The sequence below is a fragment of the Equus asinus genome, chromosome 30 (assembly GCF_041296235.1).
Source record: "Equus asinus isolate D_3611 breed Donkey chromosome 30, EquAss-T2T_v2, whole genome shotgun sequence".
Classification (NCBI taxonomy): domain Eukaryota; kingdom Metazoa; phylum Chordata; class Mammalia; order Perissodactyla; family Equidae; genus Equus; species Equus asinus.
Window position 1 is genome coordinate 1,304,360 of NC_091819.1, and position 23,254 is coordinate 1,327,613.

The 23,254-nt window shown below is 52.2% G+C and overlaps 1 protein-coding gene across 8 annotated transcripts in view; it reads right to left on the minus strand.

The window, feature by feature from the left end:
• NAV1 (neuron navigator 1) overlaps nucleotides 1–23,254 on the minus strand; it is a 243,989-nt gene that overhangs the window by 18,629 nt on the left and 202,106 nt on the right. For 3 of the 8 annotated variants that reach the window (XM_044762899.2, XM_044762892.2, XM_070501454.1), the window contains 12 exons: nucleotides 13,196–13,334; nucleotides 12,447–12,744; nucleotides 10,948–11,641; nucleotides 9,994–10,437; nucleotides 9,399–9,440; nucleotides 8,532–8,680; nucleotides 6,545–6,715; nucleotides 5,423–5,475; nucleotides 4,722–4,745; nucleotides 4,532–4,609; nucleotides 1,521–1,604; nucleotides 1,152–1,263 (listed from right to left, as the gene is read on the minus strand). In XM_044762899.2, the coding sequence (XP_044618834.2) occupies nucleotides 1,152–1,263; nucleotides 1,521–1,604; nucleotides 4,532–4,609; nucleotides 4,722–4,745; nucleotides 5,423–5,475; nucleotides 6,545–6,715; nucleotides 8,532–8,680; nucleotides 9,399–9,440; nucleotides 9,994–10,437; nucleotides 10,948–11,641; nucleotides 12,447–12,744; nucleotides 13,196–13,334 (2,288 nt within the window). The remainder of the gene's footprint in view (nucleotides 1–1,151; nucleotides 1,264–1,520; nucleotides 1,605–4,531; nucleotides 4,610–4,721; nucleotides 4,746–5,422; nucleotides 5,476–6,544; nucleotides 6,716–8,531; nucleotides 8,681–9,398; nucleotides 9,441–9,993; nucleotides 10,438–10,947; nucleotides 11,642–12,446; nucleotides 12,745–13,195; nucleotides 13,335–23,254) is intronic. The other 5 variants (XM_044762894.2, XM_070501452.1, XM_044762897.2 and 2 more) reach the window with 3 other exon arrangements.

Genomic DNA, 23,254 nt, shown 5'->3' on the forward strand with positions numbered 1-23,254 from the left:
CATGTAACCTCTGTGACCTTTGTCTCATTTGAAGAGTAGATTGCCTCTCTGTTGGAGAACTGAAATGAGGATCAAATATGATTATATATATATGTGTGTGCACGCACAACACATTTATGTAAAAATGTACAGTGCTAATTCTTTAGACTTTATTTCTTAGAGCAGTTTTAGATTCATGGTAAAATGGAGTGGAAGGTACAGAGATTTCCCATACACCCCCTGTCCCCACACATGCACAGCCTGCCGCATGTCCTCATCTCCCACCGGAGTGGCGCATCCATTACAGTCCCTGAACCTACACTGACTCATCGTTATCAACCAGAGTCCGCAGCCTACGTGAGGGTTCGCTCTTGGTGGTGTACTTTCTCTGGGTCTGGACACATGTATCCACCACAATAGTAACACACAGAGTAGTTTCACTGCCCTAAAGACCCTGTGCTCTGCCCACTCATCTCCACCCCGGCTGCCCCACCCCGGCAACCAGTGACCCTTTGACTGTCTCCAGTCTTGTCTTTTCTAGAACGCCATAGAGTTGGGGTCATACAACATACAGCCTTTTCCGACAGGCTTCTTTCACTTAGTAATGTGCATTTCAGACTCCTCAATATCTTTTCATAGCTTAATAGCTCATTTCCTTTTAATGCTGAGTAATATTTCATTGTCTGGCAGTTTATTCATCCATTCACCGACTGAAGGACATCTTGGTTGCTTCCAAGTTTTGGCAATGATGAATAAAGCTGCTTTAAGCATTCATGCCTGAGTTTTTGTGGGGACATAAAATTTCACCCTCTTTGGGTAAACAGCATGGACTGTCACTGTTGGATTGTGTGGTGAAAATCCCTTTAGTTTGGTGAGAATGAAGCGCTACCTTAATGGCTGTGTGGACAGCTCTTTGGCTCAGGGGAGGTTCCAGGGAGGACTCCTGGGGACTGCAGGCCTGCTCTCCTCTCCCTCATCCCCGGGGAAAGAGCGTCATGCCCCTGGGACTCCTCAGTGACCAGTCCAGAGCGTCACACAGAAGGCCATCCAAGGGCCCTTGCCTCCTGGAGAGTTGGTGTGGCTCTGCCATATTGTGGCACAGACAGAAACCTGCAGTAACCCTCCCTTCACCCCACTCCTGGGCTCCCTCAATCTGCAGGTGGATGCCTTACCTTTGGGGGTGGTTTCCGAGGCATTAAGGGCTCCCTGAATGACTGCCTGGGCCTCAGAGTTCTTTTTCTTCAGGAAGTCTATGGTTTCTCGCAAATCCAGCAGCTCAGTGTCCTGAGCGAGAAACGAAAATGGTGTCCTTAGTTGGGACTGGGAGCACCTCGCATGGGCCGGGCACTGGAATTCACCAGAGCTGATGGAGGAGAGCTCGAACAGGGACAACTGTGTCGAGGGGCAGGATGAGAATTCAGGGTGACAGGGAGGGCGTGAGGAGCTGGCACCAAGGAGGGAGGAGGTCAGCCATGGCCTGTGTGTCCAGGAGAACCCCTCCCTGGGTCCATCCCCACCCACCCCCCATCCAGGCCCCACACCTTCTCCTCTGCTGTCTCTGCCAGGTGTCGCAGACGAGATGTCATATTCACCAGGCTCTGCTCGAAAGCTGCCACCAGGTTAGCCTGAAACAGACACAGGAGGAGCTTCCAAGGCTGCCTGAGGCCTGGGGAGACGAGGATTGATGGAGAGGTCGCTTCAGCTGATCTCCTGTCTCAAAGCTGGGCGCTGCCCACAGACCTCTCGGTGTTTTTAAGTATCGTTCTCCCTGAGCAGACAAGGTGCCCTCAGACCCATTCCCGGCCTGAAGAAGTTTCCTGGGTGGGACCAGCTTCTTCAATGATACAGTGTTACAGATAGCACGAGGGCAAGTTTCTGGGGGCTCTTGGACCTGCGGCCAGGCACTCATCATGCACTAGAGCTGGGACTGTCCCTCTGCTCGATGGGAGGGCCATAGCCTTGGGGTTGTGCCTGTCTTCTTGGTCTAACTCCTCTGATGTCTAGCTGGCTGGCCTCCAGGACCCAAACCGCCTCCCAGGAGAAACTGGCACATTTTTCCAGCTCCGCCCCCAGGTGGTCCTTGCTTCTCAACTCGTTCCCATTGCTCCTCATTCCTGGCTTCCTCAGCCCACTGTGCAGGGCTGGAGAGAAGCAGCCCAAGGAACATCAGGGCATCCCACAGTCGGCCACTAGATGTCAGATCTGTATCGTGGGTAGAGGATGCCCAGGACCTGGAGTTAAGAGGAGGCTGGGTACAGGCGCTTTGTGGAGAGGTGGGCAGAGCGTGGCTGCAGCCCTGGCTATCCAACGGGCAGCAAGGTGTGCCGGAAGGGTGAAGGGACAGAGGCATGGGGCTACAGAGGGGACACTTGGGGACAGAGAAATAGCCACGAGGGGAGGGTGTCTGAGCAGGCTGGTGATCCTAGCAGGAAGTGATGGACACATTCTGAGCAGGTCCTTCATATGGAGCCCCAGGACACCTGTGACACTCGCACTGCCTCCCAGTGGCTAATGACCTCCCTCCCTGTTGGGTCAACTCCAGTTTTCACCCATTGCCCTTGAAACATGCCCGGAGGCTGCTCCCCCTGACCGTGGCTGGCGGCAATCGCTTTGGTCCTACGTGAGCCCTCTCCCACTTGTACTGCAGATGTCAGGCCTGGGCCCCCGGGCTCACCTGTCGTGACCCTGGGCACGTCCCTTTCACCCACTGTATGGGGAACTCCCACCTTCTGGCCTCAAGTTGGCTCCTCTTTGCTTCTCCACATCCCGCACGTCTGCAGACAGACTGATCCTGTCCTGGAAATCCACGACTGAGACCCCGAGACCCCGGCTTCCGTGTGCTTGTCTGTGCTGCTTTTCTCGCTGGGCTCCCTTTACAGATCTGGGTGGGCTCTCCCTGTCCCTCCTCTGAACCTCCCCCAGCCCTCAACCCCACAGGGAGCCTATCAGAGCGCAGGGCAGAGTGGTGGTGCTCAGAGAGGCTGGCCTTTGGGAGAGGAAGTGGTCCGGGCTCTTCCCTCTCTGAGGGTGGGCAACTGGGAAGTTCCACGGACCATGACCAAAGCCCAGTGTGGAATCGGGGGTCCTGAGGTGAGCCACAGACCTTCCTGGTCCTGGCCTCACGTCTCCTGCTGGAGGGCAGGGCTCTGACCCTCAGCAAGACTCTGCCTCTCAAATTCAGAACCCGTCAGTTCTGGGCGTTTGGTTTGTTTTCTGTTAGCCAAAGGAACTTCCTGTTCTAAGAAAAATCTCCCTCTAAATCCATTCTCCTGGCCCTCGCCCAGCCTCGACAGCACGAAGGCTGACAGATTGCAGCGTAAATGAATCAGACACACTAATGTTCTCTGCCTCCCTGGCGCCTCTCCCCCCAGCATCTCCCAGACATCAATTTCCTGGGGTGTGCAGGACATGACCCAGGCCACCAGCCGTGGCGGGTGGGGTGCAAGGGAGAGAAGAGATGGTTCTTGTTTATATTATAATTCTTGTGGGTCCCCGAGAGGGAAAACAGTGCTGGCCACGAGCTTCAAACAAACGGGCGAGTACACGACCTATGAACTGAGCGTCTGGGAAGAGGGAGTCACCAGGGAACTGCTGTTGAAGTATGCTGGACACAGGCAAAGGCTTGGTGAACGTCCTCCACTCGGCTCCAGGGGAGACCCCGGACCTGATGGCCGGGTCCCCAGAGAGGAAGGGAAGAGAGAAAACCAGGAACCACCGCGGAAATTGCAGACACGTTACTTCTGTGCGAACCCTTGGAAACTGCCGCAGATCCGGCTCAGCTGTTGTTTACAGCTTCAGGGGAAAATGGTTCTTGTGTTCTCAGTTTGCAACTTGGTCACCGGGGACAGTCGGCCACAGCCCGTTAGAGGAGGTGGCTTCACTCCTCCCCACCTCACGGGGGGAAGAACCAAGGACTACAGAAAGAAGAGACCCACTCTAGAGGGACGTCCTGTGGGCAGGTGGGGGGCAGGGACAACAGATTCTGGCTCCCAACCTGAGGCGGAGGTCACTTCTGCCAACGGCCCACGGAGGCTGCTAGAAAAGGCAGCTGTGAGTGGCGAAGTTGGACTAGAAGGGGAGTGGGCTTCCTAAGTGGTGTCACGGTCAGCACACCGAATTCTAACAACCAGTCCTGTGCCTGCCCAGGGAGGTGGCGTGAACGATGACGTGCACACACCCCAGGGCAGTGGCAAAGGATTCTGAGGGCTCTGTGATTATAATCCAGAACTACTTCTATCCGTGGCCAATGGCAAGAGTGTTTTTACCTCCATGTAGAACCACTGAAAATGTTTAGGGAGTTCAATGACCATCAGACGTGAACCAATCCATACCTATTAATTAGGCTGGGGGCACATTGGTTCTTTATCAAAATCGAAACTTGGAGAAGGCGAAGCCAACCCCAAAATACTCTGTGGCAGAGCATGAACAGGACCCGCTCACTCGGAATCTAAGGCTGGGGATGCCTCATGAGAGAATTCTCCTCCTCTGGCTGAACGCATCTGACTCACGGCCAGAGCCACTGCCCTGGGCCTTCCCACTTCACGGCACTCACGTTGGCAGACAGTTGAGACGTCAGCGTGGCCACCTTTTCCTGGGATGACTCCAGTTCCCTACGAAGCTTCCGGATTTGCTGTGAAAGCAAGAGAAATACAAGCTTGCGGCGGCAGAAGGAAGTGTCAGCCTTGGGAGGGAAACGGGGTGCGGTGGCGTTAACAAGCAGAGACACGGGCTTTGCACCCTACCTCAGATTGCATCCTCTCCTCAGCCTGAAGAAGCACAGGAGAGAAAGGGAGAGAAAGGAGGCAGTTACCACGGGGGGAAGGAGCCAGGCCCAGAGGCAGGCAGAGAACTGGAAGAAGTGACTCAGGTGCGAAGACTCTTTCCCACCCCTGGCTCCTCACGAGACCGGCTCAGACCCTGCCCTAGGGTTTCTGTAACGCAGTTCTCTGCCAAGGAGGCTGGGCAATGAGGCTGGTTGATCTGAAGACTAACCCTTACTGCCATCAACTTGAAGGGGGAAAGAATTAGGGGCAGAGCAAACCTAAGAATCACGTTATACCCGACAGCCAGATGCAGTGCCCGGTGCCCCGCAAGGAACCCTTGGGAAATTCTGGGTACCGCCAGGGTCTGGAGTCCTAGAGACTGCACGTCGCCGTCCCACTTACCATGGCACAGAATGGGCTCCATGACAAGGGGACTGTCCATTTTTCAAAAGAGGGGACAAAAGGCACTGGAGTTGCTCAGGTGTTGGTGGCGAGGCCAGAAAGACCACTGAGGAACCAAGCGCCCAACCAAGTGCTCCCAGTTCTAGGTGCCTGCCGCCCCCACCCCAGAACACGGACGGAACGAAGAGACAGCGTGTCCCCACCCCCACCCGGTCAAGGTTCTAGGGCGCAGAGCAGCGGCGGGGGAGGGGGAGGGGAGGAGAAGTTAAGGCTCTTACTGAGGAGTAAGTGGAGGAGGCACTGGAGGCCAGGGACAGCACCGAGCCATGAACTGAAAGAGAAGCAGAACGCAAAGGGTTAACAGGATTCCGGGACGAGGATGGGGTCCTGGGAAGAGCCCTAAGGCAGGAGTTCAGATTCTGATTCTGAAGAGCCTCTGGAGTGAACAGAAAGAACAGAACAGGGGACCCAACTGGTATCCCGACAGCCCAGAGCAGGCAGGTCCTGAGGGAGCCAGCCTCCTCCAGGCTCGTTATCTGGCAGCCTGGGCGGGTCCCTCGCTCGGCCTGCTCCAAGGGGCACAAGGGTGAAGGGAGAGAGAAAGGGGACGTTCGTGCGTGGACAGGCGTCGTCTTATCTTCCCAGGCAGGAACGCACGTCAGCTGCAGCAGGGGGCCTCGCCTCAGAGCTGCGCAGCGCAAATGCTGCTTGCTGCCTGTGCCGCCTCCCCTCAGCTCTGGGGCACCTGCCGAGGAGGCGGGGACCATTCAGATGAACCAAGCGTCGAAGTGCAAATGCTCGTTCTGAGCACTCAGCAGAGCCACTGAGGGAACGAAAGCCCGGCTGCGAGGAATGAGCGCCCTGAAATCCTAACGGGAGTCTCATCTCCCCGAGAGCCTGGTCTTCCAGGCTCTGACCACTGATGCGCAGAGCACCGCCAACAATCCACAGGGCCCTCCCTGACACCAAGCCCTGGAACACTCTTGAAAGAGGAATGAGACGCCTAATTCTTCTGAAGGACTTAAGAGCTACACCACACCCGAGACGGGGGATGTACTGAGAGACTGTGGGGAGGAGAGATCGCTGCTGGGATGAGGAGGATGGGAGCCATGGCTTCCAGAACATTCTGTGGGGCACCATTTAACCTTCTGTGCTCCGCTGCCCCCAGCCCCAATGGCAGATGCTCCATCCCAAGCCCCAGTGCCAGACGGTGCCACCCAAGGTTTCTGGGCCCCCAGACCCTCCAAAGGGATGGGAAGAAAGAACTGAAATGGCCCCAACTCGATGTCTGTGAATCATAGGTGTGTGTGGTGGTGCGAGTGGTGGGAGTGGAGTGGTGGTGGGTGGGCGGACCCAGCAGAGCTGGAATGAGCGTGAACCGCGCTGGCATGAAGTCTCACCGTCGTCCGTGGGGTCTCGGAAGGATCCTGACCGAATCATTCCCTTGGGTCTCTCGGCCAGGGACAAGGTGCTCCCCATTTGAGAGCCGCTGTACAGCTCGAAGGCCGCCTCGTGGGTGGGGATGCTGTTGGAGCGGGTGATTCTTGGCGTGGTGGCCGCAGTGGGACTCACTGGAAGGACAGAGGGAAGGGGGACAGGAGAAGGAGGGGGAGGGCAGGAGAAGAGGCAGGGTCATCAGCTCTCCGGTCCCTTGGGGAATGGAGCACCAGGAGCATAGGAGGCCATGGTGGGAGGGCAGGAGAGGCGGTGGTGGAGCAGTGGGAGTGTGCAAGCAGCTGGTGGTGAGGATGGGGGCTCTCCCGGGAGAGCTGGGCCTAGTGGAGAGGGACCTGCTGTCTGGAAGAGGGGTGAGCAGCTCCCCTCGCCCTGCCTGCCCCAGAGCTGTCGCGTTTGAATGTCAGGCTGGGGGCCCGGCAGCTTTTCTGAAACCTTCCCATCGCTTGGGTGCACTGATGCTATCGGGATGCTGTGGTTCACTACAATACAACCAGCAGCTCGGGAGGACTGAGGATTCAGACCAAGACTCGGATCTGAATGATGAGAACAAGCCAGCTGGACAAGGGGCTGAGCTATGGGACCACGGGCTTGGCGTTACAGAAGGGAGCGAGACTCTCCCCACAAAGCAGCGTCCTTCTACGTCACTGCTGGGTTCTGAAGCCGCAAGAAATGCGACCCTCTCTGCCCAGCGTTCCCGTGGCTTGAAGGCCAGACAGTCGGAGCAGATGAAGCATCCGGCTAGGCTGTGGAACCCGCTGTGAGGCTGGGCTCAGCCAACTCCGGACTGCCCCGCAGAACCTCTCCCCCGTGCCTCTTGCTGGGGGACAGCCTCCCGGGGCTCACTCCCACACAGAGCCCCACACTGTCCCACTGCCCCCACAGGAGGTGATGTCTAGTCTCTCCAGAAAGACCTTCACAGAAGAGAGCTCACGCCTCTCTCTCTCGGCCCTGGATGCTTACGGTGATCACTGTTAGCCCAGCCCCTCAGCCTACCGCGTAAATGCATTCCTGTTTGGTCCTCAGTGGAGACGGAGAACCCTCCATGTAACGGCTTTTCAGGGACCACAAGACCTTTCCGTAAGAATCATTCCCTTCTCTAGGCAAAATGACCCGATTCCTAGTTTTTCCTCAGGTCCCCACAGCCACCCCCAGGCACATCACAGGCCCTGGTGCTTTCCTCACTGCTGTCCTTCACTCAGCTGGAAGAGGAGATGACAGGGGGACACTGCGAGGGGACAGCAGGCCTGTCCCAGGCCCCACCCAGACGGGCTCCCATTTGGCGGGTCACAGCATGCTGCCTCCCAGACCAGGGTGGCGCGCTCATGGCCAGGCCCGGTGCTCTCCTGAGCTTCGTCCCTCCCCGTCTCTGAGTCACACTGTCACTGCCCTCTTCCTGGCTTTCCCCTCTCCTCGGGCTTTCGAGAGGGTGTGGCCAGGACGTGTCTGAGACAGCTCTGCCTTCAGGGCTCAGATGGCCCTGGCCCAGTCAGAGCAGTTGGGCAATCTGGACTTTCCTGGTCTGGAGGCAGATCCCATCCTCTGCAGTCAATAACCTCTCCCTCCTTCCTCCCCACCAGCCCGGCATTTTGGAAGTGCAGCCCTGGGTGTGGCGGCTCCTTTCTGGCAGTGACCGCCTGCTCACTGCTCTAGTGTGATGTCCCGGCCTCAGGTTACCGCTTCTCCAGACCATCAGTCCGACTCTCTGATGCTACAGGGACCCAATAACTTGTGCCTGGGGCAACTTCTCAGTTTAGGATCTTGGAGCATGTTGCCATCAATCCTATTTTGGATGGATGACCTGAGGCACCATGAAGCCGCCCAATAGAGCGCATCAAATATGAGATGAAACTGAAGCCCAGCTGCCTTGCCTCACCCCGCGGGGTGACCCCCACCTCATCCCACGCCACAGCAAGTGAGGAAGACACTAACCTATGTTGGTGAGCTGGCCCTTTGCGCTCAAGGACATGGGGAGTGCAGGGGGCGAAGACAGCTCTGACTGGTCGTCGGACTCAGGGAGCCCACCAATGGTGTGGGAGTGTCGCCGCTCCTTGGTCTCCTCCTGGGACTGAAGCTGGTACCTGCAGGAGGCGGCAGAAGAACTCGGTCTGGGCAACTATGAAGCGATGCCAGAGGTTTGGGCGGTGTGGCAGTTCTGAAAGCAGGACAAGGAAGGGGAAGCAGACAGGGCCACCCAAGGAGGCAGCAAAGAGGAGGCAACTCGGCATCCTCTCGCGACCATCAGGAGGGTGCTGGAAGACTGGCGGGTGTCTCTACAGGACTTCCTGAGGTGGGGACTGAAACGATGGCAGGGGCATGAGAGGGTCTTCCCTGAGCTCGGGAGGGAGCTCTGTGATTCCACACGTGGGCTTCCAAGGAGCGGGGTCACCTGAGTGGAGACCTCAGCGCTGCAGTGACGGAGGAGGACCAGGCATGTCCTGCTCGCACCTGTCTGCACGACCCCAGCCTGTGCTCCCAGACTTTGAGGGAGGAAAATCAGAGAGGAAGTTCTGCCAGGGGTGGGATGGCACAGGCTGCTACAGGTAAGTGCAAGATCACCACGTGCAAACCTGTTTCTCCTCTGTCACCCAAAAGGAACGCTGGCTCTGAAGGTGACTCACACAGAAGAGTGAGCTTGGGCATGATGCTGGGAGGTCTATGCACAGGAACCGCTTATAAAGGCCTCGGTTATAAGGGCAGCTAATTCATGACTGCGGCCCGGGGTGGGTCAAGTCATGGCTTTTCATACAGCCCAGGAGCCCCAGTTAGAGGGAAGAAAAAAACACATCGAAGGGTTACCTGAGCCCTTTCTTGGGAAGGGTGTTGCGGTCCCGCTGATTACTATGGAGAAAAGAAAGAGGAGCACGTGGGTCCACCTTCCAAACTGGCCTTTGGAAAAGGCTTCAGGGATGCCACACCCAACACCACCTGGGAGCCCCTTGATCCCCAAAAACAAAACAAGAAGGCAGCTGCAGCCTGGGTGTTAACCTGAGAAATGCACCTGAAACGCTAAGTGTTTCTCTCTGATTAGGACTCGGGGTGTGGCTGGCTGTCTAAAGGACCGGATTAGGGTGTGTGAAAACCGGGTGTGATATAACAGAGATCATTCTGGACTGGAAGCAAAAGCTTTGTAAGTTGTGTTGTTAAACTCATGATGAGATCTTGGACGAGTCACATAACATCTTGTGAGCTGGTTTCCCCCTTTGTGAGATGAGAATAATAATTCAAAAATGAAAAAATCCCACCTATCTCACGGAGCTGTTGTGAAGCGAATGGAATTACTTAACATACGTGAAAAAATCTGGAGAGACAGGAAGTGGCAATCAGTGCAGGAGAGGGTTACTAACGGCCAGAGGCCGAGGGACCAGGCAGGCTCAGCTCTCTATCCACCCACCTGTCCAGCTGCCCGGTTCTGGGGCTTCCGCTCCAGGTCAGCTCTTCTGTCTCCTCCTCTGGGGGTGCAGCAGAGGGAGCGGGTGGGGTGGGGATGGGGGTGCTGCTGGGGAAGGCACTGGGCAGGCTCATTGGCATCTGGAGGGACTCCATGCTCCTGTGCAGGCCTGAGAGTTTGGGGTACATGCGGGTCTCCTTGGGGACACTGAAACCACTCATTAGCTCCAGGCCCTGGGAGAAGCTGGCTGAGTTAATGTTGAGAATGGGTGCTGGACTCGGGGTGAAGCAAGAAGGGAGAGGGCCCCCAGTTCCTGAGCCTGTAGCGTGCAGATCCGGGACCTTCGAAGCGTGGGTGTCACTGGCCGATGGCAGATCCAGACTGTTGGAGTTGACCTTGTCTAGATTGGCTAGTGAGGGTGGTTTGACAAAGCTCTTAGCTGTGGCCCTGAGAGAAGTGCAGACAAAACAAACATTTAGAATAACGGAGGTGGAGAAGCGAAAGGCAGGGGAATCCAGAGAACTCTGGTCCAGGTTCCTCGCTCTCTGGCTATTTGCTAAGTATGTGGCTTATGCCAAGGCCGCCGTGGAATAGAATGGAAGGAAATCTGATGCCTGACTTGGGGCCCCTTCAATCTAAGTGGGGGGACAGTAGATACATATGGGAGACACAGGTGGATGTATATACACATGGGGACGGGCGTCAACAAACAGTAAAACCACCCGTCCAAGTGCTGAAGACAGCCAAGGGCTGATCAGGGAATAGTAGAAATGGGGTGAATTTTGAAGACAGTTTTGAGAGAGGGAGAAGGAAGTTGACCTACAGGGAGCGAAGGGGACAGACCCATGTAAAGGCCCGGAGAGAGCGGACAGACCGTGCCTCACCGGTCTAAGGCATGCAGGGATGTGTGAAGGGGTCAGGGCTGCAGATGGGGAGGAAGCTGCCTAGCCTGGGTACCTGAGAGGGGTTGGTGGCAGCTCCGCCAACTTGGTGGCTGGGGGGTGGCTGGCTTGGCTCTTAGGAGTACTCTCTGGGGAGCCCACGCTCTTCAGGGAGATGCTGTCTGAGTCCAGGGCCACTGCCTTGGCTTTGGCCTTCTCCTTTTCCCGATCTGTCTGGTTGACAGGGGCTGGGGTGGTCCGCGTGCTGGCCACCTTGGAAGGCTCCTTCAGTCTGGAGGGCGTTAGGGCTCCCTGCTTGGTGCTGAGGAGGCTGGGGTCGATGCTGCTGCTGACGGGGCGAGGGCCGCCCCGCCCGCCGGTCACGCTCATTGAGCTGGACTTGGCCGGCCGGGGCAGGCTGCGGTACTGGATGTTGGAACGGGCTCCGGGAGCCAGGAACCCGGGCTCTGCACTGTTGGACACATCTAAGCTCGTCTTGCGACCGTTCACGGGCTTGACGGGGATGCCAGAGGATTTCTGGATCTTGCTGAGAGTGGCCGAGCCACCTGTCTGCATGACGGTGGCCGTGCCTGTGGCGGGAGGTGGCTTCTTGTAGCCGAAAGATCCTGAAGTGGAAGGGCGAGCGATGCCTGAGGGCGGCTTCTTGGCGTCGCTCAGGCGATCTCGGCCAGCGTCGGAGGAGGAGCGCTGCAGCCCGGGGTTCTTCACCGCGAGCTTGCTCTTGTCCGTGGCTTTGCTTTCAGGTTTGCCTGCAAGAGGGCCGGACGCGAGGGAAGAGAAGCTGACGCGGCCAGTATCCCAGCAAACCCTCCTCTCCCCCTCCAAGGGAGAAAGGAGCCTCCCTATGTGCTGCAGAGTCTTAGAGGCCTAAGGGTGGGTCCGAAGGTACTAGAAGCTGGTGAAATTTCTTGCCAGAGGGAAGGAGATGCTGGGTAGGAGTAGCCTAGGGTTTTTGTTTGTTTCCAGAATAGGATATTCCATTGTGGTTAAAGTGGCTGAGGCAACCACAAAGATTACTAAGAAGGAATCGCATCTAATGACTGGCCAAGGGAGGAAAAAAGGAGGGGAAGCAAACAGCCTCGAGTATGGCACCACCTCCTGGGGATTAGAGACCAGAGGCAAAGACAGATTAGGGCGAAAAGTCCCCCAAAGGGCCGACTTCGGGAGCAATGCGATTCGGATCGATCAGTGTCCCGGGAGGTCAGGCAAGCACCTTGTGAAGGCAAGTACACCGACCAGACGTCCTGGGAGAGGAAAGAAAACCCCGACGGGCAGCGTTGGAAGGCGGGTCAAACTAGTCTGTGAACATAACATAGTCCCCTCCTCCTCTGCCTCCTATTGGCTGTGTGACTTTGGCCCAGCCTCTTAACCTCTGAGGTTTTATTCCACTTTTAATACCCCTCCTTCCTGACTCACAGGGCTGTTGTGAAGACCAGGAGAGGGACATCAGAGCACCGGGCAAAGGTCTACGACCGTCCTACGGGGTGACGGCCGTCAAGAAGAGTGTCGACCCTTGTCCTTTTGCCCTTGTCCCTTCCTTCACTCCAGGCTCACCTGCGACTTTGAGGGCACTCTGCGCCGTGTGCGTGATGGGGGAAGTGACGGCCACGGGCGGGGTCTTGCCCTTCTTCAGGGAACCAGGGTGTCCCAGGCTGACGGGCTTTTTCAGTTCTCCAACCTTGGACGAGTCGTCACAGCTCTCAGGCCGCTCTCTCCGCCACTTAGAAGTCCCAGGTTCCATCTTCAGGCTTCCGCTGTCGTATTCCAGCTTTTTGGGGGCCTTCTCCTCTGATTCACTGAACCAGCTCAGCCCACTTTCTGCCAGTGAGCGCTTCTCTGAGTCTGTGCGTAGCTGAAGAGCAGAAGAGAAAAAGCAGTGAGTCGCTCATCTGGGGATGGGAAATGGAGGGCTGAGAGGATGTATTTTGGTTGCTGGGTGGTCCTGCTCTCCCCAGAGTACTAAGTCAATCCAGAGTTGATATCTGCACCTCTAGGTGCAGAGAGAAGACATTGAACCTATCTCGGGTTTCCTTGTCTTCTCCAGTTGGAATAGCTCTTACACGTGTCACTCCAAACTCAGGTGGACACTAAATACAGGCACTATTCACTAGGACAACCACCAGTGTCTTGGGTGACTGTGTGGTAGCTTCAGGTTTCCTTTTACCAGCTCTAAAAGGACTTGATCAACAGCCTGTGGGGAGCAACCCCACGGATGGGGGAGTGTCCCTGCAAACCTGCATACGGCCCGTCTGCCCTGGGGTTCATCTGGAGATGGTGGCCCAGGTGTTCACGAGCTCACGTACCACTATCGTGGAGTTCCTGCGAGAGGCAGTGGGAGTGGTCGGGAGCGAGTTGAGTGAGGAGCTGGCGTTGAACTCTTCTGAGCTGAGGTTGTCCGAGGCATCACTGAGCCCACTGCTGATGGAGCTGCTCTCATCCCAGCTACAGGACAAGAGAGATCACGGTGAGCAGTGAAGACAGAAGCCAAGGCAAGAAACACATTTTCACATTGATGGAAGAAGGGCTATATTCCAGTATCCAGACTGGCTAAAAGGAGAAAGCTGGTGGGTTAGTCCTGGGTCTGTCAGCAGAGTGACTCAAAGTGTAGCTTAAACTCCCTTGTCATTTGGCAATGTTTTTATAAAAGGAAGACACTCTGTCTTTATCTGGCAAAGGAAGGTGTTATGTCTCCTTAGCGTAAAGGTATATTCTAAAGACAAGGCAATTCTTGGATCAATCTAACTCTACAGACCAATTTCCTCTCCCTGTTAGGGTATAATTACCATCTTTGTTCATTTTCCGATGTGTCTCCAGGTACTATCCCTCACTTCTCTAAATTTTCCCATACCCGGTAACAACGGCCAGAAAGAGATTGATCTTTTCTAGAACCCCTTAGACCCATCATTCCTCACTGCTCCCTGTTTACACAGCTCACCCCGTCTCGGCATCAGGTCCTGCTTCTAAAGAGCATGTACTACTCTGCTGGTAAATGACCCCACTCAAGGTGCTGTGGTGGAGAAGTGCCGAATTTGTGCTGAATGGTCTCATTTTCCTGCCAATTGCTTGGAATATCAGAGTTGTGGTGTCTGGGAGAGACCATTGTTAAACATCTGTATCTGAATGTCTTAAGACTAAGTGAACTCAACACGGCCTCCTCCTTGTCGTAGCTGGGCCTCTACAACGTTCCGTTGGCTGTTCATTTTGTGTTTAACAAGTTTCACCATCAGAAAGTTTATTCTTAACACCTAAACAGCCCCCTCTACCGCTTATGCCCATTTCCTTTTGTTCTCTCCTTGTTTGCTATTCACAAGTTGCTTCTGATCCCACATTATTTTCTAAGCTCGAATTCCGTCTCCCACAACCTTGTTTCAAAGGTTCCGTTTTCCACGTCTTTCAGTGTTTCTATTACTTCCTTCTGGACCTAAAGAGTTCTTGAGATTTCACTCAAGCTTTAGAGCCTAAAACTGAACAGGGAACTTCAGTTAAGGCTGCAGCACACGAGCATCTGCTTGTGCTCAGGAATTCACCTTTAAATCCTCATGTCTGTGTCCACAGTAGGTTTGTTTATCAGCTTTGCGTGTGAGCAATGACTTAAAGGCTGAAGATGTTTTTGGTGAATTAGCTGCTATCTGGAAAATTTTTCCTTTGTGATTTATTTTGAGTTTCATATCATGGAACCAAAATCAGACATATAAGTCATCTAAGTGCTTGGCCCAGATTGCAGCTGGCCTCCCCGTAATCTGTGTGCTGGGAATAGGGAATTGGGTGGTTTGGACATCTGGGCTGGTTGCTCTGGAGGCAGGAGTCCAGACACACTGAGAAAGAGGAGAGAGCGCCCAGGGATGAGACCTACAGAGGGTTTCAACCATACTCCTAGGAAACACAGCCACTTTTGAATGGCAGCCTCTCCCCGACTCGTGACACAGCGTAAATCTCACATTTGTCCTGGGCTAAGATATCACAACCCCCATTCTCTGGGGAAAGAATACCGAGGGGGAAGGATCAATTCTGGTTTTATGATCCCATCGGCATTTCGGGGTCAAGATCAGATCTCTGGCAGGCAAGCAAACAGACCACTCCCAACGTGTTCTCTCAGGTCAAAGACAGAGGAGCCCGTGGCACCGACCTTCTGTCCGAGATGAGTTACTGGTCACCAAGGTCTTGGAGCAGAGAAAACTCTTGGGGAAGGGCCCTCACAAGAAGAGCAGGACTGAGGCAGCCCACCAGCCCAAAGAAACGCTTCCTCTGTCCGGCACTTAGGGAAAGCCTGACGCTGCAACCAGGGAGGGGGTTTATCTTCTCAGAGTTCAGGTCCCCACTCCAAACGCCATTCCTCCCAAGTCACAGACTCTTCTCCTAAAGTAAGAAAGTAGAAACCTAAAGTGACCAGGGAAGGCTGGCTAGAGGATTTAAAGACTTCCTAGCAAAACTCCTTTGCAGGTTTTGAACAAAAAAAAAATCTCCACTGGAGATGCTCCGCTGGAGGGAGCATGTTTTCTCTTTTTTTCTTTCTTTTTTGTGAGGCAGATTGGCCCTGAGCTAACATCCGTTGCCAATCTTCCTCTTTTTGCTTGAGGAAGATTGTTACTGAGCTAACACCTGTGCCAGTCTTCCTCCACTTTATGTGGGATGCCGCCTGAGCATGGCTTGATAAGCGGTGTGTAGGTCCCTGCCTGGGAACCAAACTGGTGAACCTGGGCCATGGAAGTGGAGCGTGCAAACTTAACTACCATGCCATTGGGCTGGCCCTCTTTTCTTTCTTTCTTTTAAAAATAAATAGAAAAGTAATATGGGCTATAGTCAAGACACAAACATTACATAGGAAGAGGAAGGGAAAGAAGACAAATGCCCCTCTTCACCCTCCCACTCTCACTTCCAAGGCAAGCTCTGTGCTCCCTTCAGGAGTATCCCTACGCGTCCCCTCGTCTTCCAGCTGTCTGCCCTCTGGATCTGAACTGCTGACATTATGGGACACGCTTCCTCCTCTGGGGAGTCTCTCTGCCCGGCTCTTGAGTGGAGGCTTGGTCCTCCTCTCTCTGGTTTACTCTCGTTTCAGGGGAGCATCTCTTCTAGCAGGTCTCTGGAAAAGGATGCTTGGGAAGCCAACTTTGTAAGATCCAGCATATTACAAAACGTTTTTAAGCTATCTTACATGAGCTTTTGGCTAGGCATAGAATTCTAAGCTGAAAATAATCTCCTTTCAGAATGTAAAGGCATTGCTCCATCGTCTAGCCTCCGTTGTTGCCCTTCTGGTCCCCTGTCCACAGTATGTGACCCGCTTCTTTGCGTCCTCTCTGGGAACTTTTAGCATCTTCCCAGTGCTGTGAAATATCATTAATGATGCCCTTGGTGTGGGCCAATCTTGACCCAATCAATGGGGCACCTTCCTTTTCATCTGGACGCTCATGCCCTTTAGCTCTGGGAAATTTTCTCCAATTATTTCTTTGATGATTTTCTCCTCTCCACTTTTCAGTTCTCTCTTCTAGAATGTCTGTTACTCAGATGACAGATTTTGAGGCAGATCCTTGATTTTCTTTCTTATTTTCCAGCACTGTATATTTTAACTCTATGTTTTTGGGCAGTGGCCTCAATTATATCTTCCGCTGCCTCCATTAAGATTCTCATTTCTGCTGTCGTATTTTTAACTTCCAAGAGCACTTAAAGAAAAAAGCACACTGTTCTTTGTTTCAAGGAGGCAGTCTCTTCTGTTAACTCTCAGAGGGGCAGTTTATGATCTCTGCACAGTTTCTGGTTGCAAGTCACTTTTTTCTGTTTGACTTGGTGAGACTTTCAGGCTACAGACCTTCTCAGCCGTCTGATGGTCCTTGGCTGTTGCTCCTGTGTAAGCCTGGGACACTCATTCTAAGTTATTTGGAAGCTCTGTGTACGTAGGTAGGACTTTTCAACTATGGCTTCAGTACAAAGAGAAGCGATTGGGTTGAATCATTTAAGTTTTTTCTTTGGGGCTGCTCAGGCTTTCTAGAGATGAATCTCTCAAACTCCTGTCTGGAGGGAATAAGGCCAATGTTCTCAGTTGAGCTGGGGAAGGGGCCTGGGTGTTTCTACATTCAATCTGTTAAGTTTCACTTAATACTCCTTGTTTTTGGTTCAAAATCTAGGTGCTTACTGGTGCCAGGAGGCCACTAGTTGTGGGAGCCCTGTTTTATTCTCTCCAGAGCCTCAGTCTTCCGTTGGTGAGGGGAAGGGCAGCTGCCTCTCCAGGAGCAGTGGAGGAGGGCATCTGGTGGTCTCATGCATTCCTGTACCCCTCACATAACATCTCATACAGGGTGGGCTCGTACATACATGCAGACTTGAATCCTGGCTTACGTGAAAGTAGGCATGCATAAACTCTGGCAAGGGGTGACAGTTCTGGAACTGTGACTTATCTGTTCTCCAAGAATAACTAGGAGTTTGCTTCCAAATAGTCCTTCTTCAGTGAGAATTTATAAACATTCTTGTCAGAACTTCCAGTTCTCTGCTTAAACTCTCCAGCTGTCCAAGAATGTAATCCACCTTCTATTAGGTCCTTAAAAATATTTATAGAAAGTATTTTACAATCCTTGTCTGCTAATTCTAACATCTGGGTCATCTGTTGGTCTGCTTCTATTGAGTATTTTTTCTCTCAGTTATATTCTCCTGCTACTTCTTGAGTCTCGTCACTTTTTATTATGCACCAGGTGTTGTATGTAAACGAACAGCAGGGAGTATACTGAAAAAAGGACACACCCCATCCTCCATCAGGCCACTGGGATTGAGAGCCGAGTTGGCCTAATACGTAGCAGAGCCAGGTCTGGGCTTGGCTGTTGCCATGGAGAAAATCAGCTCAGTGCTGGTTCAGATGCCTTGAGGGCGGGACCAACACTGTCCTTCCCACAGGGCTTGGGACCTGACCACAGCGAGACTCTAGAGATCCCCCTCTATGCCTCACGGCCAGATGCCAGCTTTTTGGGCCGCCGTGGAGTTCTCTTTGCTCCTAGTGGGCCACTCCTGTGCACTCAGGGAAGGGCCCTTGTGCTTTGGAGGGGCGTTTTTCTCACCCTCCTGCCCTGCTTTGATTTTTCTGTACTGTGCTGCTGCTGGCTACCCAGGGAATATGCTGTGCACACTGGGCAGGGGCAGGGCAGGGGGTCTTTCTCAGCTTTCTGTCCTGCCCTCGTCGTCAGCTCGCTGCCACTGTGTGTACTCAGTGAAGACCTCATGGGGAAGAATTAGGAGTGGATGGGACGTATTTGCTCTGTGATTGAGTCTCCTTACAGCTAGTCCACCCACAGCCTTCGGAAGTCTGCATGAAGTCCAGCCGTTGTCTCCGGATCCTCATCTAGGGCAGGTTACGCCTCCTCCTGCCATGCTCCTCGGGAGAGAGCAGCCGCGCATCCTCTCCCTCCTGGGAAGGGCTCGCCCTCTTCTGGAATTTAGTTCAGTTAGAATGTTTTGCATCCTTAGAGATCTATTTTTCTTTTTGCTAAGTTATGTTTGTTCTTACCTAGCTTATTCTTGTTGCTAGGGTGGGAATGACAGGGCACTGTGACACTATCCTATTCCTTTCCACAAATTAGCCCCCGAGCACTAATTCACTAAACCCTCCATCCAGGGCTTTAAGAATGGCCACTGACTCCTCCTCTTGTTCCTCTGCCCACTTCCTAGCATTGAGACCACAGTCTAAGGGACTCTCTGGTGCACCCTGTCTCCTCTGTAGGATGAAAAGGAGGCCTGTGAGGAGGCCAGTGCAACGGAACAGTGCTCTGTTTGTGTCTGAGCAGACACGCGGCAACGCACGGGGCATGGACACCCCTCCCCTCTGGGAAAAGCACCAACACTCACGTAGCTTTTGGCTGGGACTGGCCGCCCCTCCTGACTTCTCTCACAGTCTGCCCCTCCCGTGTCAGGTCCAGCCATTCCACAGAACTGTGATGGCCGCAGGAGCCTGCAGGCAGCCAGAGGGCCAAGGGTGTGGGCTAGCTGGCGGGAAGGGTGGACTAGCGTGAGTGCATAGGAAAAAATCCTTACTGCTGCTCTGGCACAGCTTGGTTCCCAGGAGTCAGACCTGGTCACTGAATCAGCTCTCCTTTTGCCCAAGATATACATGTCTGGTGAATCAGTAACCAAACTTCTCTGATTATTTACCACCTAACGGATAAGACTGTCCACGGAAGCTTACCTTCTCTTTGAGAGTGGAGAAACATCTGCAGTGCAATAGGCTGGTCGGAAGAGCTAGGTTTACTTACTTTTTTCGTTTTGGAATTATTTTTACTCCCAGGTACAGCTGATGAGTTGGAAGCCTAATATTCTATCTCCAGGAGAGACCCAGGACTTCCTATTCTCCCATCTAGCAAAGAGAAGTCCCTCCATCCAAACTAGACACAGGCTCCAAGGCGGCAGGAGACTGTCTGACCACACGGTGCACCCAACTGCTGGGAAGCAAATTCCAAAACTACTCGTAAAAAGAAGCCAGAGGCAGACGTGGGAGGCTTTTCAGCCCATCACTGCACGGACAAGGGGGACTGCATTCTAGAAAACACGCAAACATCAAACGTGGTGGAGTGGGAAACTGTCGCCAACAGCCACAACTCTGGATGCTGTCTCCCTTCTGGAGTTGTTGGGTGGTGGCCTAGGTTAGGAGCTAAACTGGCAATGGTGACTAGTGGTGAGACAATGTGTGCACGAGACCCGGAGGCTCAGAGAGGTCTCACAGCCAAGGTGGTGGGAGGCCAGCAACCTGGCTGCGCCAGGCTCGAGGTTTCCTGAGGGCCGAGTGTCTGAGCATCACAATAAAAGGAACACTTTGATAATGGCAGTGCTGCAGATAATGCCGTCATTGGACGGTTTTGCAGCCGGTGGTATTTCATGACATCTGTCCCTAAACTTGGGACTTCAAGGGAACAGGGAAAAGAGTACATATAGCTTGGGCTAGGATCAGCTTGAGTTAGAATTAAATACATAAAGAGACTCGGAATTAATATGTCCTCTTGGGGAGGCTAAGCTTATGGCTGGAAATGGACCAGGCTGACTTCAAAGAGCACATTTCCATGGATCAGAATACATTCCTGATACGTGCTCTAGTTTTGAAAGTTTCCAGAACTTCCTGGGAACTATACCAGCTTACAGTTAAGACACAGCTTTCCCTGCTCACTACTTCAAGAATACTCTTGCCATCTAGGATGAAATGCAATAGGTCAAACCCCCTGAAACTGCCAATTTTGTAGGTAAACAACGGTTAAACATGGGCACTTCCATATGGTTCAACGTCAAATATGTTTGCTGTCATGTTTGTCCTATGCTCCAGCACTTGTTTGCTACAAAAGTGCGGTAGTGGATTCTAAACTCTTCATAGGAAGAAACCGAGTTCTGAAACTTCAGTCAGATAACAGAAGTGACAACCCATCCTGACCAGGCCTAGTTTGGTACATCTGAGCGGGGAACGTGGTTTGGACTCTTCTCAACCCGAAGTTCCAAAGCTATGCCAGTCTTCATTTGTCTTTTATACTTCCTTCAGGCTCATTCCTGGAGGTAAGCCCCTTTGTTGACAGCCAGCCCAGGTTTCCCCAAAGGTCATTCAGCCAGCCGTGGAGAAGTGGGATCCTAACGAGAGAATTAGTCAGTGAAGTCCCATCTGGTCCCTGGAGCAAGTGGACTCACTAGCTGTCCTTCGTTAACAAGGTGGTAATCTCCTAGATCTGGGCAATATGGTGGCCACCAGCCACATGCGGTTACTGAGTACTTGAAATGCGGCTAGTTCAAATTGAGATGGGCAGTAACATTTCAAAGATTTAGTACCAGATTTCAAAGACTTGAATGAAAAAGAATGTATTATATCTTACTAATAATTTTATGTTACATTTTAAAATGGTAATATTTTTTATATATTGGGTTAAATAAAACATGCTACTGTAATTAATTTCATCTGTTTTGCTTTTTAAAAATGTGTCAACCAGAAATTTTAAAATTACATATGTTGCTTGCATCACATTTCTATTGGAAAGCGCTGTCCTAAACAGGAAACTTTTGGTCAATGAAATTGTCAGCTCTGAAAAGCTGGAGTGCATTAGCTGCTACAGTAGATACAGTCAGTCCGCAACCTGAAAAAGCTCTGGTTTGCAATTAAACTTCAGCTTATCCTTCTCTTGACGGCACCAAATGTGGTAGAATTGTTAGGTACATACGTTGAATTATTAGCCACAGTCCTCAGCGAGTATTCAAGAGGTTAAAGAACATAAATGATTAAAAAACAAAAAAGAAGAGCCAAAGTGAAATTGGGCAATTTTGTGACGTTCAGTTTTGAAAATGAATCAAGGCCATAGAGAGAAACCAATCAAAGTTCTCAAAGTCAAGAACCCCTCCTGCTCCCCAACCCCACATGGCCTCGGAGGCCTCCAAGAGTGAGGGGAGCACAGCGCCTGCTTCATTATCTGTCTGTGGTTGGCAGAGACCACAGCAAGCTAGCCTGATCTGGCGGCAGGAAGGATCGCCAGAGCGAGAAATTCACAGGAAGGGGGGGTGGAGAAGAGAAGAAGGCAACGTATGTTTTTTGAGCTAAGGGTTTGCCAAGTCTTAAAAGGGTAAAGATCACCAATAAGAAGGGACTCTAATGAACAAGGTAACCAGAGTCTGGACAAAGTTGGAGGCCATGTAAAATTAGGAACATTCATCTGTCCCCTTGATGTTTTGGCAGTGAGTGCATACTCTGATCCCATCAATAAGAAAACTAGTAGTTTTAGTAACTTATTAAAGACACTCCCTAAACTCCAGTTTGAATCATGGCACTTCTGATTGATTCTGTTCAACTCTCAAATGCAGAGGCTAATTGTGTGAATCACTACGGGCTGGGGACGCCAAAATTCAGATTTAATTCCTACAGATTGGTTACACAGCACTACTGGCACAATGAAAAAAATCAGACAAAACAGTCACCTCAGCTTTGGGGTCTATCCTTTTAGGGTATCTGTTGTAACATGTAGGTAATGGATTCTTACTCAGACCAAACTGGGAAGATTATAAAGATTAATACCACAAATTTTGAAAATATTTCCTGGAAATCAAACCCAGCTGAAGTAAAAGCCGAGAAAATTAGGCTGCAATGCCCTACTGTACCTTGATCATTCTGTAGAATTCTGAAATCACAGATTTCCACTGTTGCCTTTTTTCCTAATTTCTACAGTGACTGCCAGAGTTCCCGGCATCTAGAAAGGCATAGTGTAAATAAACGCAGGGCTGCTTCACTGCCAACAACAGGAAAGGGCACCATGATGGACCCACTGAGAGAGGCCTTCTATTGTCACTTCTGATGATGCTGGATGCAACAGAAAAGAGAAAACTTCTGTCTGCTTGGTGCCAACGTGAGCTCACCTAACTCTTCCTCGCTCAAGTTCTAACCACCATCAGCATGTCCACTTTCACTCACTCTCCTCCCCCGATACAGTCTAAGTTTTTCTAGCGGTGGCAGTAGCATCACAGGGCCAGTCCTGGGCAGAACCCCACGTAGTCACAACAAAGCCATCAGTTTTTGTTTCATACCCTGTGCCTGAATCTGTACCGATGCCATCTCATTAGTGGCAAAAGAATGTTTTTAGAGAGATTTAGCCAACGAGGATGGAGTACGTAATTGGTCTGGAGAACTGGATGACCTTGCGGCTATATACAGAATTTTGTGCACATGTATAATTTTCTGGTCTCTGATCATACATTCAGATTTTCAAATGTCTATGACCCAGAAAAAAATATTTTTTAATTATCACCTTGCCTCATAACACCCTGCTTCAAGCACCACCTTCTTGATTCTGGCATTTAATCTTTGCTCTAAGGTTAAGAGAGTTTCTTAAACTTGGGCCATCGTTACAAACTGAACTGTGTCCCCCAAAATCCTTACACAGAAACTGTAACTTCCAATGACTGTATGTGGAGATGGGAACTTTAGGGGAGGTAAGTAAGGTTAAACGAGGTCACAAGGATGGGGCCCTAATCCGATAGGATTGGTGTCCTTATAAGAAGAGGAAGAGATACCCGAGAGCTCTTTCTCTCTCTGTGCACAGAGGAAAGGCCCTGGGAGCACAAAGAGAGAAGCAGCTGTCTGCATAAGCCAGGGAGAGAGGTCTTACCAGAAACCAGCCCTGATGGCACCTGGATCTGGTAATTCTAGCCTCCAGAGCTGTGAGAAGATACATCTCTGCTGTTTAAGCCCCCCAACCTTCGGTATTTTGTTACAGCAGTCCAAGCAGACTAATGTAACTATTAAGTGATGACAATTAGCTTAGTCTTCATTTCCACATCAATACCCCCACAAGCCTCCAGTGGACGCTGACCAGCTCCACGACTCTGGCTAATTTTCAATTCCGAGATTTACTAACACGAGGTTTTAGACCATG